Source organism: Dipodomys merriami, unplaced genomic scaffold (genome assembly GCF_024711535.1).
Source record: "Dipodomys merriami isolate MVZ:Mamm:240054 unplaced genomic scaffold, mDipMer1.0.p SCAF_32, whole genome shotgun sequence".
Lineage (NCBI taxonomy): Eukaryota > Metazoa > Chordata > Mammalia > Rodentia > Heteromyidae > Dipodomys > Dipodomys merriami.
In genome coordinates this window covers 10983924-10998514 of record NW_027204715.1, presented here as the reverse complement: position 1 = coordinate 10998514, position 14591 = coordinate 10983924, and the positions used below count along the sequence as shown (strand labels likewise).

The 14591-nt window shown below is 47.3% G+C and overlaps 1 protein-coding gene and 1 non-coding gene across 3 annotated transcripts in view; both read left to right on the top strand.

The window, feature by feature from the left end:
* The first annotated feature begins 1718 nt into the window (after nucleotides 1-1718).
* Myo10 (myosin X) overlaps nucleotides 1719-14591 on the top strand; it is a 196289-nt gene continuing 183416 nt past the window's right edge. For both annotated transcript variants that reach the window (XM_070042211.1, XM_070042210.1), the window contains exon 1: nucleotides 1719-2183. In XM_070042211.1, the coding sequence (XP_069898312.1) occupies nucleotides 2163-2183 (21 nt within the window). In that variant the 5' untranslated portion in view covers nucleotides 1719-2162. The remainder of the gene's footprint in view (nucleotides 2184-14591) is intronic.
* Trnaa-ugc (transfer RNA alanine (anticodon UGC)) lies at nucleotides 10083-10163 on the top strand. Its single transcript has one exon. It is a non-coding gene; the product is annotated as a tRNA-Ala (tRNA).

The following is a 14591-nucleotide window of genomic DNA, read 5'->3' as shown; positions in this document are numbered from 1 at the left end:
GCTGGAGTTCTAGCACTCCAGCTACAGCTCTATGTCTGGCTTTTTTTTTTTTTTTTTTTTTTTTTTTTTTTACTGACTTTCCTGCCTTGTTTGGCTTCAATTGGAGTCCTCAGATCTCAGTCTCCTGAGTAGTTAAGATTATAGGCTGGCACCAGGCAGTGGCTTAAAACAATTTGAGATGTAAGGAAACATCAAGGGAAAAAATATATATAGAATGCCCATCTACCTCGCCGGCCCTCATCTCCAGCTCCCCTAACACGCACCTTCTGCATCATCAGTCCGCACAGGAGAGTCTGAGAGCGCTCTCTGAATGAAACGTTGGAGACTGCCCAATACATTTCGCGTCTGGGCTGCTGCTGGTAATGTGGCTTCCCGCACACTCACTGAACAAGCACCCCGGTGATTTCTCTAGATGTCCCGGGCAGATTAACACGGGTAATGGCTGTAATTGTTCTGCCTTTGGATCTGCACACAATAGTTGCAGGACTCTTTTGCCTAAGCCCTGGGCTGGTGTTGAGGATTGCCATCTTCACACGGACTCCATCTTAACTTTCTGACTACTTTGGACACAATCTTTAATGACCTCGAGCCTTACGTGAGTAAACCTGTGAAATGAAAAGCATCACCATGGCTCTGGAATATCATTCGTTTATATAATATTATATAATATCATTACATATAGTTTATACCTCGACCCTTTCCGAGCAGTAGCCGGGCGGGAGTCAGGTCATTAATGCTAAGAACGACTCTACAGATGCTTGAACTTCCAGTCAAAGAATACGGAACGTTGTCTCATTCATTCATTCATTCTGTGAGTCAGGTTGCTGATTCTGTTTTTAAAGCCTAGATCTGATTCACCCACCTGCAGGTGGGTAGGACTCCAGGTTAAATCCCTTTGCACTAGGAGATTACTCCTCCAGCGTCAGGAACAAATCCCAAGGCGCAGGACAGTTCGAGCCCAGCACGTGGGTCTAGTTTTGGGGCGGGTGGGCTTTAATGCTGGTGAACTGGGAAATATGAGTTTTCTGCCCAGGCTGGCTTCAAACCCGGATCCGGAGCCTTGGGGGCGCGAGCCGCCACCGGCGCCCGGCCGCAGGACCCAGTGGAACTCCGGAGTGCTCCGGACGGACCCCCGGGGGGAGCCGGGGCCCGGAGGATCGGCGGACCCCGGGGTCCAGGTGCGGCGGGGTCCTCCCGCCGGCTCGGACTGCAGGGACAGCGCGTCCCGCGTCCCCGGAGCCGCCCTTTAACCTCACTGGGCGGGCCGCTCCCCGCAGTGCCCCGGGACCGCTCGTCCGCGGGGCTGCAGTCATGAGGTCCGGTGCCGCCGGTTCCGGGGTCCGCCAACATCAAAAGCAGTGGGAGACCCTCCCCCACTCGCCCCGGGTTCGCCCCTGAGTGGGGCTCCGCGAGGCCCCACTCACCTCCCGTCCCCGGGTTCCCGGGGCTCCGAGTGGGCGGAGCCCGGGTGGGAACTCTGAGCGGGCGGGGCTCCGCCGACTAACCAGAAAAAGCTGAGGGCGGGGGGAGGGGGGGGTCAGGGCGGAACTCAGCGCGGGAGTGGGCGTGGTCTCCCCCTCGGAGGCGGGACCATCCCGTGGGCGGGGCGTGGGAGAAGGTGGTGTGGGCGTGGTCGCGTCTTGGAGGGGCGTGGCCCTGGAGCGGGCGGGGCGGCCCGTGCGCGCGGGTCTGCGAGCCTCGGAGCGGCGGATCGCGGTCAGAGCCGCGGCGCCGGGCTGTTCAGCGCGGGGCGCTCGCCGGACGAGCGTCTCCGGGGCGCGCTTCGTGGCCGCTGTCCCTCCACCCCTTGCCCGCTTGGATCGCCCTCCGGAGGCGCGCTGAGGAAGGGGGCGCCCTCGCCGCACACCCCCCCACCTCCCCGGGCCCGGGAAGAATGTGCCACCAGCTGTTCCCCGCCCGCCCGAGCCGAGCCCGGGACTGAGGAACTTGGGGGCCGAGGAGACAAAGGCTGCTTGGGCTGGGGAGGTCGGGGGTGGGGGGGCGGATCGGAGACTCGGGGTTCGGGTGCACGATGGCCGCGGGGACGCCCCCCGCGCGCGAGCTCCCCGGTGCGGCGCCGTGACTCTCCGGGTTCCCGGGCCCCGCCGCGCTGACGTCCGCCAGCCGCGCTCGGCGGGCCGGGGAGCCAGGGCTCCGGAACAATGGACAACTTCTTCCCGGAGGTGAGTGCGGCCGGGCCCACCTGGCCCTGCAGCCCCGGCGGGGGGGGGGGGGGGAGACCCGCACGCCGCGCGCGGCGCCGCCCTTCAGCCGGCGCCGGAAAACTTTTGGGGAGTCTCCCGAAACTCCACTCCCCCGGGCGGCCGGGAGCCCCGGTGAGTAAGCCCGAGGCAGGTTCTGCTTTGTCCCGCGCTCGCACTGGGTCGGGGGTGGGGGGCGGAGTGTGCGGCCCAGGTGCGTTTCCCGGTCCCTAGGTGACTGGGTTTCGGGGGGGTGTCCCGCACCCCCCCCCGTCCCCGCGCCAGGTGAGTCCGCGGGCGCGCGGAGCCGGGGAGCGCTGCCGGGGCGCAGGAAGGCCCGTCTAAAGGAACAACGTTGAGCTTCGGGACGAGCCTCGCTGCGAGCGAGGTCTGGTGTGGCATTTCCTTCGCGAAGCGTGCCGGCTTCCTGTGCAGGGGTGCGGACGCTTCCCGGGCGGCCTGGGGAGGGGGCCGCGGGGCTTCCTGCCCGCGGGACGGCCGAGGGGGTCCCGCGTGCCCAGAGCCGCCCTCCAGGCCCCTGCCACCATGTCGGATCGTGGCCGGCTGTGTGCCGCCCGCCCGCCCTTGGCAAACGTGGACTGCGAACTTACAGAACATTCGTTACTTCAGATTAAAAAAGAAAAAAGAGGAAACCGATGCTCTCTTGGAGAGCCTTGGACCCTTTTTTCTCCCTCTGGGATCGACGAGTTGCTGTGGTTTTCTTGGCTCCCTTTCCTTTCTTGGTGGTGTTTATTTAATACATTTCTGTTTAAGTTTGAGGTTTGAAGTGGCTCAAAATAAACTTAATTGACTTGAGGAAGAGTTATGTGATTTTTCTGGAAAGGGGGGAATAGGAGTGGAAAGCTCAGGGAATGTCTTGTGAATCCAGGACCGCCTTGAAATCTTCCAGCAAAATAGGCTGGTGAGGTTTTTGCCTCCGGTGTTAGCCAACTTAACTTCATCTGACTTAATTGGATAGAATATTCCAAGTCCCTCTGCTTTCCGGACGCTCGATTGCTGTCTTCTCTGGCAACAGTGCTAACCCAAGTGCTCACTATTATTTTCTTGTTTTTGAGAGGGGCACCGAATTCATTGAGAATAGATATTTTGACTTAAACAGGAGAGGGACACACACACACACACACACACACACACACACACACACACACACACACATTTCACTGTGAGACATTAGCACTTTATAATCCATGGAACTTTATTTTCTTCCCTGTAAAAAGACACCTCAGGACTTTTGCAAGTAGTAGTTTGTCCAAAGGTAAATGACCCCAGGGCTTTGGTTTTTTAATTGCTTTCATCTGTAGGAAAACTGGGGCAAATAATTCTCTTTGCCTCTAGGGCAAATACCTCTGGAGCTTGGTTCTTGGCCATGTTTGTTTGGTGCTCTTGAGTCTTTTAGAAAATCTGATGGAAACATAGAATTTGAGTAAGGTGTGTTGAGGTTGCAATTCTCCAGCCCCGTGGACTGACTGGACTCCCTTGGGAAGAACATTGCCTCCTAGTGCCAGTGCGGGGGAACTTCAGGATGACTTGGCTGCCCACTGACCAGGTCTGATCTGTTGGCTTCAAAAGTATTCTTTTTTCTTTGAACTTACTTGGTGCTGGTTCTGGTTCTGGTTCTGTGTTTAAGGGGACAAGGACACCGGGGTTTATTTCAGTGATTAGTGTAATGTTGAATTTATTCCATCCTCTGGGGAAAGAACACCCCAAAGTCACTTGTCCAAAATTGAAGAGTGTGTTGCAGAATCCAGAGCCTTTTTGTTTTGCTGCTGCTGCTGACTTTTGAATTAATGGGCTACTTTCAAGTACTTAAATTTATCCTTTTAACCTGCTGTTGGCTTTTGTGTCACAATATTAATTTCTAGTTAGCCTTCAAGATTTTCACTCTGGAATCACTTTGAATGGATAGCAGCAGGGCCAAGAGAAATGACACAACAGTGTATGAATTAGAGACATCCTCCCAACATAAACCCTCTCTTTCTCTTGAATGTCTTAGAATATTCTTTTGTTACATTGTCCAGAGAAGAAAATATTGTCCTGTCCTGTTAGGATAGCAACAGAAAGTGTAGAAGTGGGGTCTTGTTATACCTTGTAGGGTTCTCCTGATCACAGACTTTTCTCACTGGGCTACAGCGATAATGAATTGTTGCTTGTTGAACAACCACTTAAAGCACGTGTTAACAGCTGGGGGGAAAAAAGGTTCTGAGTGAGATGTTCCATGTGCTAGCTTCATGATGGATAGTCAAATAATAAGGTGAAAGGGAGCTGCTGGTGAATTACAGCTGCTGCTTAGAGCTGTCCTAGGGTTTCTCAAACTGGGTATTACTGACATTGGAAGCTCAATGATTTTTGCTGGGTATCATCTGACCTATGCATTGCTCACCCGATGCCAGGAACTCCCCCTTAAGTGGTGACATCTTGAAATGACTGCTAACATTACTGAACCCTGAAGCCAAATCATTCCTAATTGAGTCGCCCTGAGCTAGACACTGGAGTCGGTGAAGCAATCGCCTCTCCCAAACATGCCTCTTGTCAGTGCATGCCTGGTCTAAGTGGGATGAGACTTCTTAGAGCCGGTCAGCAGCCAGGAGAAGCTGGTAAAGTGTGTGCCAATCAGCTGACACTGCTGGCTTCAAAAATGGGCGCCACAATTGGACAACCTGAGCCAGTTTCAGTTTCTTCTTGTCCTTTGTTAGATAATTGTGATCGCTAGAGTGTGTGTGCTTTCCATTGGGAAGCTTGGGTTTTGAGCATTTCTAGGTCATTTGTTAAAAAGTAGACTTCAGAAACTTGGGCATGTCTGTAACTAAATCAACTATATAAATATATACACACACACACACATATATATGCATATAAAGCAAAATAGTTCACAAAGTAGCACAACTATGGTGTGAAACTTTTTGAAGAGGATAGTGTTTGTCTTCCAAACCAAGCAAAGTGCCTAGAATGCATTGGGAGCCAGACATTTTTAGGTAGACCGATTTGGGGGATGTTTTTGGCAAAAGTTTGGTGTAACAGCTATTCAGGGGCAAGTTCTTTTGAAGGGAATTGAGACCTAAATGAACATGTTGATTTTCAGAATGGAAGTGTGAAATGACCACAAGTCAGACTGTCATAAAGAACAAATCCAGAAAGCAGGCATTCCGGCTCCTAGGGATGCACTGAGTGAAAGATACTCCAGATACACCTTTTTCCTGCTGCCCATTCAGACTGGCAGTGTCCCCTTACCCAGAAGGCACTAAGAGCTTCTGAAGCTGTAAATGGACTCCCCACACCTATTCTTCCTCCTTCTTCTGTAGTGGGGTGTGTGTGTGTGAAAGAGAGGGAGAGAGAGAGAGAGAGAACCTAGTGACTTTTCTTCTTTAGAAAAGAAATGGAGATCTTGTTCTTTTGGTCGCTTTTCCTCATGCTCAGCCATCTCTCAAAGTGAAGGACTTCCAGTCCCACCGAGTCACAAAAGCACCCTAGAAACTCATGCAACATCTTCAGTTGGGTCACTTTTCCTTGTCTTATGATGGAGTTACAGTATTTGCCTTCCCTGCCCAGTCCCAAACTTTTATTTTTTTCTTGAGTTTTTATTTCTAACTAGCTGTACAAAGGGGATTCAATGGAACATGTAATTTGTGAGTACAGTGCCCCTTGATCAATGTCTTTCTGTCATTCTCCCCACATCTCTCCCAACCCCACCCATCCCTTCAACCTACCTGGTTCCAGCTTTCATATATCTGCTCTGAATATTATGACTGCATTCGCCCACCCTTCTACTCTCCATTCCTTGATCTCACCCCCTACATACACACAAGCACAACACATGTTCCCACTTCCTGCTATTCATTTGGTTACCCATTGCATTCCTCCCCTGCATATACCATACTGCAGTTACTATTTCTATTGTCAAGTACTCTCTCTTTTTCCTCCCCCTCTCTCCTGCCATGAAGGGTACAGCAAAGCCATAGGAACAGCTGCAGAAGGACAGTTGTTGCTGGCTGTGAGCTCCCTAGCTCCATGTTCTTCCACATCACATCACGGTCACGTCACGTGGCTTGCTCTTCTGGCTCTCTCAACCTCTCACAAAATCAGGCTTGAACTGGTAGGGCCTAGTGCTCCCTGTTTTAAGCCAGGCCGTAAGAGAGGTGGACAGGATGTCTTGTCTTCCTGTGGGGGCTTTAAGTGGGGTCACTTTTGAGGCCGTGAACCTTGAATGTGTGCATCTGTTCTCCTCGTTAGTAGGATTTGGGATCCTTATCATTCACAGTTGCAAAAGTTTGGATTCAGAGTAAGTGATGGATAACATTGTTGAGTCCCTAAGTTGCAGGAACGTTCCAACAAGAAGACAGCAGGGAAGTCTGAAGCTTGGTCCACTTGCCCTTCCTGCCAGAATTGAAATGTATGGTTAAAGCTATGGTTTTTATTGGTGACAATCAGCATCGTACCAAGAAGGAAGGAATTTAATGAGTTGTATATGTCTGGTGCTCTGTAGTGCCGGAGCGAGTAGTTAGGCGTACATTCCATAATGTTTTTCTGTGAATCTACTTTTCTTGCCTATGTTTCAGTGAAATCACTCATTCTATGGGTAGTAGGGATTTGCATAATCATTTGTGTTTTGTGAACAGTAATACCACAGTAGAAAATCACTGTTAAATCATTGTGGTTCTGAGATGGTTCCTTTATTACTTTTCAGCATGGAGGAGGCTGGCTTTGCTGATATCAACAAGATTCATACAGCCATATTTTTTTGTTTGTTTTGTCAGTCATGAAGCTTGAACTCAGGGCCCAGGTACTGTCCCTGAGCTCTTTTGCTCAAGGCTAGTGTTCACTTTGAGCCACAGCTCCACTTCTGGTTTTCATATGGTTAATTGGAGATAAGTCTCATGGACTTTCCTGCCCTGACTGGCTTTGAACTGCAGTCCTCAAATCTGAGCCTCCTGAGTAGCTAGGATTACTGGCCTGAGTCACCAGTGCCTGGCTCATACATCCATATTTAAAGATGAATGGAATTATGAGCGATTGATTATATAAGTTATATAAGTCACAATCACTATAGGCATGATATTGTGAGTTTTCACCATTTCTTTTTTTTTCACCCTTACCATTTTCTTTCTTTCTTTCTTTCCTTCCTTCCTTCTTTCTTTCTTTCTTTCTTTCTTTCTTTCTTTCTTGTCGGTTGTGGGGCTTGAACTCTGGGCCTGGGCACTGTCCCTCAGCTCTTCAGCTCAAGGCTAGCCCTCTACCACTTAAGTTACTGTGCCACTTCCAGTTTTCTAGTGGTTTATTGGAGGTAAGCATCTCACAGATGCCTGGGCTGGCTTTGAACTATGATCCTCAGATCTCAGCCTCCTGAGTAGCTAGGATTACAGGCGTGAGCCACCAGCACCCACTGTTTTCACCATTTCTTAACGGCATGTATCATGTTCATTCCCCAGGGTCACATGCTACCTCTGAGCCTCCTGGGGATTGACTCCAGGCCTTAACATTTAGTAGAAAAATCCTCTACCTCTGAGCTCTACTCCCAGTCCCAGCAAATGTTTGCTTTCCTTACTTTCAAGCCTTAGGGCTTGAACTCAATGCCTTGTACTTTCCCTTGGCTTTTTTGCACCAAGCTGTTGCTCTACCATTTGAGCCACACCTCCACTTCCACAGTTTGGTGGTTAATTGGAGGTAAAGAGTTTCATGGACTTTCCTGCCTGGGCTGGCTTTGGACCTTAAACCTCAGATTTCAGACTCCTCAGTAGCTAGGATTACAGGTGTGAGCCACCTGTGTCGGGTAACTGTTCTTTATACTTTTCAGTGCTATAATGAAAACTGGAAACGAATTATTTGGCTAAAAGATGAAAGCATACCTTAATATTTATTATTTAGAAAATAGTCCATATAAAACTGTTTGGGGATTGCATCTTCCTTGTTAGCCATGAAAATGTGGTGGGTTTTTTTTTTTCAGATTTTTAAATATTTTCTGGAAATATCACTCCTATTGTACATTTTGCAAGTAATTCCTTTTTGTTTGAGGTAAAGTTTTGTCTCAAATTATTAAAATTGTGTTTTTTTTAATGGAATTGCTTTTGGTTGGGATTTTAGGAAGTTTTTGGTAAATCATTATTAATGATAATATACACAACATAATTGCTGGTATGTAAATTCAAAAGTAATATGCATAGGTGTTAATAGAAATATAGTAGATTCAAGGGTGAACTCACATCATAATTCTTAGAAAAACAAAGTCAAAATTCAACCAAAAAAAACCCACCACCCCAGGAACGGGGTACTGGAAAAGGGTGGGGTCAAGGGGTAGACAAATGAAGAGAAGAGGGTAAGAATGCAGTCAAGAATCCAATGTATATCCCAGGAAATTAAGCAGGTGAGGGAAGGGTTGAGTAGGGGAGGGGTGGGCAAGACCGTTGAAAGGGGTGAAGCTCAAGATGCATTGTGTTGATAAACTGCTTTGTTAAATGACAACTGGCAACTCCTGTGTACAACTACTTAAAGATACTAAAAAGAAAACAATTCCGCAAAGACCACGATTTTCACTTTTTTATACTGACGGTTTCTGCTTCTTTACTTTGTTCCCCCCTTCTTTGTGATTTGCAGGGGCGTGCACCCACCTACAGTAAGGTTCCTGAGTGTCTAATAGTATCACTGCTCTTTTAGGGAGACACATTCTCAAGTATTTGACCAGCTGATGTTGTTTCTAGTTGTTGGCTTTTATAACAGCAACTTAAACTTTTTTTGTACCTAGATCTTGGCACACTTGTCTGATTATTTCCTGATAAAAAACTTTCCAGTGTAGAGGGGTTTGATCAAAGTGTTTTCACATTTAAAAAATTTTTGGTTTATTTGCAGGAAAGTTTAGTGAAAAGTGTCATTGTTGCTCAGAGCGGGCCCAGGGGAGATACCCTGTCATGATGTATTTATGATTTTGTGGATTCTGTAGCTTCTCATTAGAATCTGAATGAAGTTCACTGTTTGGTGGAGGGAGTTCGCACGTGATCCTAGATTTATGCTTCCACTGTTCTTCCTGGTTAATTACAGTAAGGCTGTTGACTGACAGGCCCCCACCCCCACCCATCCCAGCACCGTGACCTGTGTTCATTTAAAGCCAGAGCACACACATGGACCCGGATATGCATTGCCTGGGGAGCTATTGCACATTTGTTTGGGCAACTGTTTCTTTGGTCTTTGAATTTTCTTTCAATTGCCTTGTAGTGTCCTTGGGAGTTGACCGCAGGCCAGGCGCTAGAGTGATATGGTTAAGTAGCATATCCAGTATTGGTGGTGGGGGAGGGTGTGTTTAAGCTCACTATTTATTAACTGCAGGAAACCTTTCCCTCGACTTTGAAATGAAAAGTGTTGAGTGTTAAGTGAAAACACACTGTGCCTTTAACAATGCTGCCATTCAGAGCTGGTTGACTCTGCCCACATTTTGTCCCTCTAATGGTGTGACCCCAGAGGACCCAGGGATGTGCCCGGTGAAGAGTGGTCTTCTAGGGGAGACTGGCCATCAACCTATTGCAGAAAAGAGCCTCAGTTACTTCAGAACCCACCTGTGCAGGTGGCCAACCTCTGAACCTTCTCCCCTTACCCTCCTCCTCCGGCCCCTCTTCCCTCTGCCCTCCTGCCCCTGCCCTTCCTCCCCCTGCCTGCCTCCCTGCCATTCTTCTCCCTGCCCTTCCTCCCCCTGTTCTCCGCCCCCTGCCCCCAGCTCTCTGCCCTTATCCCCCTGCTCCTCCTCTCTCTTCCTCTTCATCCTTAAGTGCTCTCCTCTCCCTAGAGCATTCGAGAAATACTGACTTGGTCATTAAATTGACAGTTGTTCTCCACTGGAAAGAGGAGGATGGTATTCTCTCATAAAACTATGAGAGCAGGGCTGGGAAGGTGGCTCAGTGGTAGAGCGCTTGCCTTGCAAGCATGAGGCCCTGGGTTCGATTCCCCAGCACCACCTGAGCAAAAAGAAAAAAGCTGGAAGTGGCGCTGTGGCTCAAGTGGTAGAGCACTAGCTTTGAGCTGAAGAGCTGAGGGACAGCGCCCAGGCCTAGAGTTCAGGCCCCATGACTGGACGCAAAAAACAAAACAAAACAAAACTATGAGAGCATGCCAAGATAAGCCATATCTCAGGTAGGCAAGTCTCATCTGCATGTTTCCTTTAGTCTTATTTACTACCTTTATTTATTTTTGTCAGTGACTGGGTTTTTGAACTTCAGACTTTGTCCCTGCTGGGTAATACCTCTGGTCCTCCTTTTTTATTTTTATTTATATTTTTTAAATATAGGCTTAGAAGTTACCATGTAGCTGGCACCAGTGGCTCACATCTGTAATTCTAGCTACTCTAAAGACTGAGATCTAGAGGATTGAGATTTGAGGCTAGCCCAGGCAGGAAAAGTATCCTAGATTTCATCTCCAGAATGACCATCAAAAAATCAGGTCTGGGTGTGTGGCTCAAGTGGAAGTATGCCAGCTGAGATCAATAAAACCAAGTGAGTAGAGCCCTGGGTTCAAGCCCCAGTACCGCCAAAATCAATCAAGAATCAATCCATCAATTAAAAGAAGTTATCCAAATAACTTGGAATGTAGCTTAGTGGTAGGGTTCCTCAGGCTCTGGTTTTGATCCCTAGCACTGCAGAGTTAAAAGTGAAAAGGTTGGGTATCAAAGTTGACATTTGTGCAGTCTTCAGACCTTCCTGGGGTTTCGATGATTTGAGATGCATACATGTAGTTGTCACAGGCATTCACAGTACCTGTGCCACCAGCAGGGTTACAATGCAGAACGGTCTCCCCTGCTGCTCCTTTATGGTCCTGGTGCCCTCCCTCCAACCCCTGGTAAGTACTGCTCTAGTTTCCTTCTAACTTTGCCTTCTGTGCAGGCTGCGGAAGTGGAGTCAGCCTTTGACACTGACTGTTTTCACTCTGAGGCTGTTGTCAGTGATTTGTCTCATTGTATTGCTGAGTAGTAGCCCGTGTTTAGTCACAGAGCTACATCTGTTGCTGTATCTGAGAGTAACAATTACTGACATAATGCTACCCTGTTTTGTCTTGTGGTTATTATGAGCACAAATCCTTATGGCTGTCTTTGTTTTATTCCTAAGTAAGTACTGTTGGGCTGGGTGGGTGCTGGTGGCTCATGACTGTCTTCTTAGCTACTCAGGAGGATGAGATTTGGAGCAAGGTTCAAAGCCAGCTTGGATAGAAAAGTGCGGGAGAATTTTTTATCTCCCATTAGCTAACAAAAAAGCCAGAAGTAAAGGCCTGGCTCCAATGGTAGAGCACAAAAACTCAGGGACATCACCTAGGCTCTGAGTTTGAGCCTGACACACAAAAAAATGGCACACACAAAAGAGAGAATGTTTGGGCTTTTATTTTTACAAGTTCTTAAAAAATTTGTGACAGCTTTGATGAGATACAATACGTGGTTATACAAAAAGTGGACTCCTAGTCCTGCTGACCACCTGGGACAGAGACTTGATGATGTAAAATTACTTGGATGAGTCGGACACCAGTGGCTCGACCTGTAATCCTAGTCTGAGATCTGAGGATTACAGTTTGAAGCCAGCCCAGGCAGGAAAGTCCGTGAGACTCTTACGGTTAATCACAGAAATAACTGGAACTGGTGCTGTGCCTCAAAGTGGTAGAGTGAGCAGAAGGAACCCAAGGACAGCACCCATGCCGAGAGTTCAAGCCCCAGGAGTGGCAAAAAAAAAAAAAAAAAAAAGACTTGGATGGCTCCACTGTTGCAAAGGACTCAGTTAAAGATATGGATGGACGTTACAGCTTGGAGCAAATGGATGCCAGAGATTGCTATGAACAAGACTTCTTGGAACCCTGAACAAAAACAGCAGGGCATTTCTGCCATCCATCCGTCAGCATCTCAGTGGGACCTAGTGGAAAGGAGACTTGTTTGATGAAAGGCAAACCTTCTAAGAGTGTTGAAATCGAGTCCATTATCATGGGGGTAGCAGTCAGGGGATCAGTGTGTGTGGCAAGAAAAACAAGTCGGTGATAGACAGTCTACAACCCAGACCGTAGGCAGCAGTGCCTCCTGGGTCCCCTAAACACGCACTCCACTGGGAGCGCACGGAGTATGAAAGGCAGAACTTGGACGGGCATCCCTTAGTTCTGTGACATCTCTCTGGCTCTGCACTGTCCCTATTTGGTAGGAATGTCTGCTGACAAGGAGCCCAAGATGAAAACCCAGGAATATTTCCTGTAGTTATTTCTTACCAAGCAGAGACTTCTTCCTTTCTCCAGCTTCATGCTCTGAAAAATGATGAGCTGTGCTTATGGGACAGAAGGCAAAACAAGCAAGCAACCATACCTAGGAATGAGTACAAAATGGGTGACAGAGTGCTCTGGTTTTGGCTTTTAATTTCACAGGCCAGGGCTAGCAGGGAGGCCTTCTGCAGCCCTCCAGTCCCAGAACTCTCTATCTGACCTACCCGTAGCCCCATCTCTTCCCACACCCCTCATCTTCCCTGCTTGTAATTACACTCCCAGCTGAGACTGGCTCTGGGCCTTGGGGAGACACCCTGTATTCCACTCACACCACCAAGACTGTATATGGAGGTCAAGGGAAAGAGTTTCTCCACATACTAATTTTCTTTCTGTGTGGCTCCTGGTTTGTATGAAAAACATCCACTTGCCCTTGTTTGTTCTACCAGGCATATGCAGGAAGGAGAGCTGTTCTGTGTGTGTTTGTGTGTCTCAAGTGTTATTAAGATTTTCTGTTTATATATACAACTAGTGTATATATAACATACATATCTGCATATATATGTGTGTATATACACATCTATGTGTGTATATATATATAGATAATAGATATCTAATATATAATCTAATATCTAATAGATCTAATATCTAATAGATAATCTTCCCCTAGTATTTGTGGGCCATTTGTTCTAGTACTTCCACAGATATTAAAATCTATATCTAGTCAAGTTATTTATATAAAACAGCCTATTTGCATATAGCCTTTGTGAATCCTCCCATTTACTTCCCTTGATAAGACCTTGCTATGTTGCTCAATCTGGTCTTGAACTCATAATCCTCCTGTCTCAACCCCCTCCCCATTATGCTAGGGTTACACGCATGTGCCATAGTACCTGGTCTCCAGACTTTGTTACATAATATAATGTTAAACTGCATTGTTTAGGGTAAGGTGACAAGAAAAACAAATTTGTCCATATCCAGTACAGGTAAGTCTTTCTGAGTTTTTATTTTTATTCTTTTGAGGTACTAGGATTTGAACTCAGAGCCCCACGCCTTCATCCTGTTTTTTGAATATTTTTGATCCACAGTGGATTGAATACACAAATGCAGAGCCCTTGAATACAGAGGGCCAACTGTATACATCGTGTGTGTGTGTGTGTGTGTGTGTGTGTGTGTGTGTGTGCGTGCGCACGTGCACGCATGCATATTCATGTTTCACATTGTGGTTTCAGTTTTTACATTGTGCTTTTCAGTCACAGGAGAGGTGAAGTCTCTCACCATTGCTAGGCTTTTTTGTGTTTTGTTTTGTTTTTTGCTGAGACCAACCTAGTACAATGTTTGCAGTAAATGAGGCTGGCAGTATTTCTAAACTGCTTCTGTTTTCTGAGAAAAGTTGGAGCCAGTTTCCCGACCATTTCACACATAGTTGCCTTGTCAGTCAGGTCGGGGTCATCAGAATACTTGTTTTGACTGTCCTAAGAATCACATTTGCGAAAAGTCTTTGTTCTTTTGGCACCTCTTCTTTGGAGAGAAGAGGGGCCAAGTTCAGCTTCAAGGTTATGAAGTTCAGGTGCAGATTGTAAATTCTGGCATTAGGGTTTTTTTTTTCTTTTTTTTTCCTGACCTTGAATACTCCAAACTCTGGAGTATTTCTCACAGGGGGTGCAGCTTTTTCAGCTGGAGCTATTTCCTTCTTGCCTCCGGGCAGATTTGCTAGGTTAACCGTATTTGAGGATCTAAATCCACGGCTGCCATGCACTCTCTTACACAAGCCAGTGTATCATTTCTATGAAATATTTAAAAGCTGGGTTGTCTTCTTGTTTCAAGGCATCCGTAGGACAAAGAACAGGACATGATGTTATGCAATTATTGGGCTGGATTTTGCCTTAGAATATTTCCAGGGGTAAACAGATCAGGTCTGTAGAACCCCTGATCTGTTTACCCCTGGAAATATGTTGTGAAGAGCAGTTTGTCCACCTGTCCTTTCCTCAGTGTTAGTATTTTCCAGTATCTTTTTTTAAAACCATAAGAAGAAAAATATAAATCAGCAGTTCTGAGAATGAAAAGATGAAGCAAAAAAAATATTAGTTGCATTAGGCTGTAAGTTGTGTGTATGTATTGCACTCATGTTCAGAAGATTCCTTCTGACATGAAAGCCCTTTCAAGAGTAGA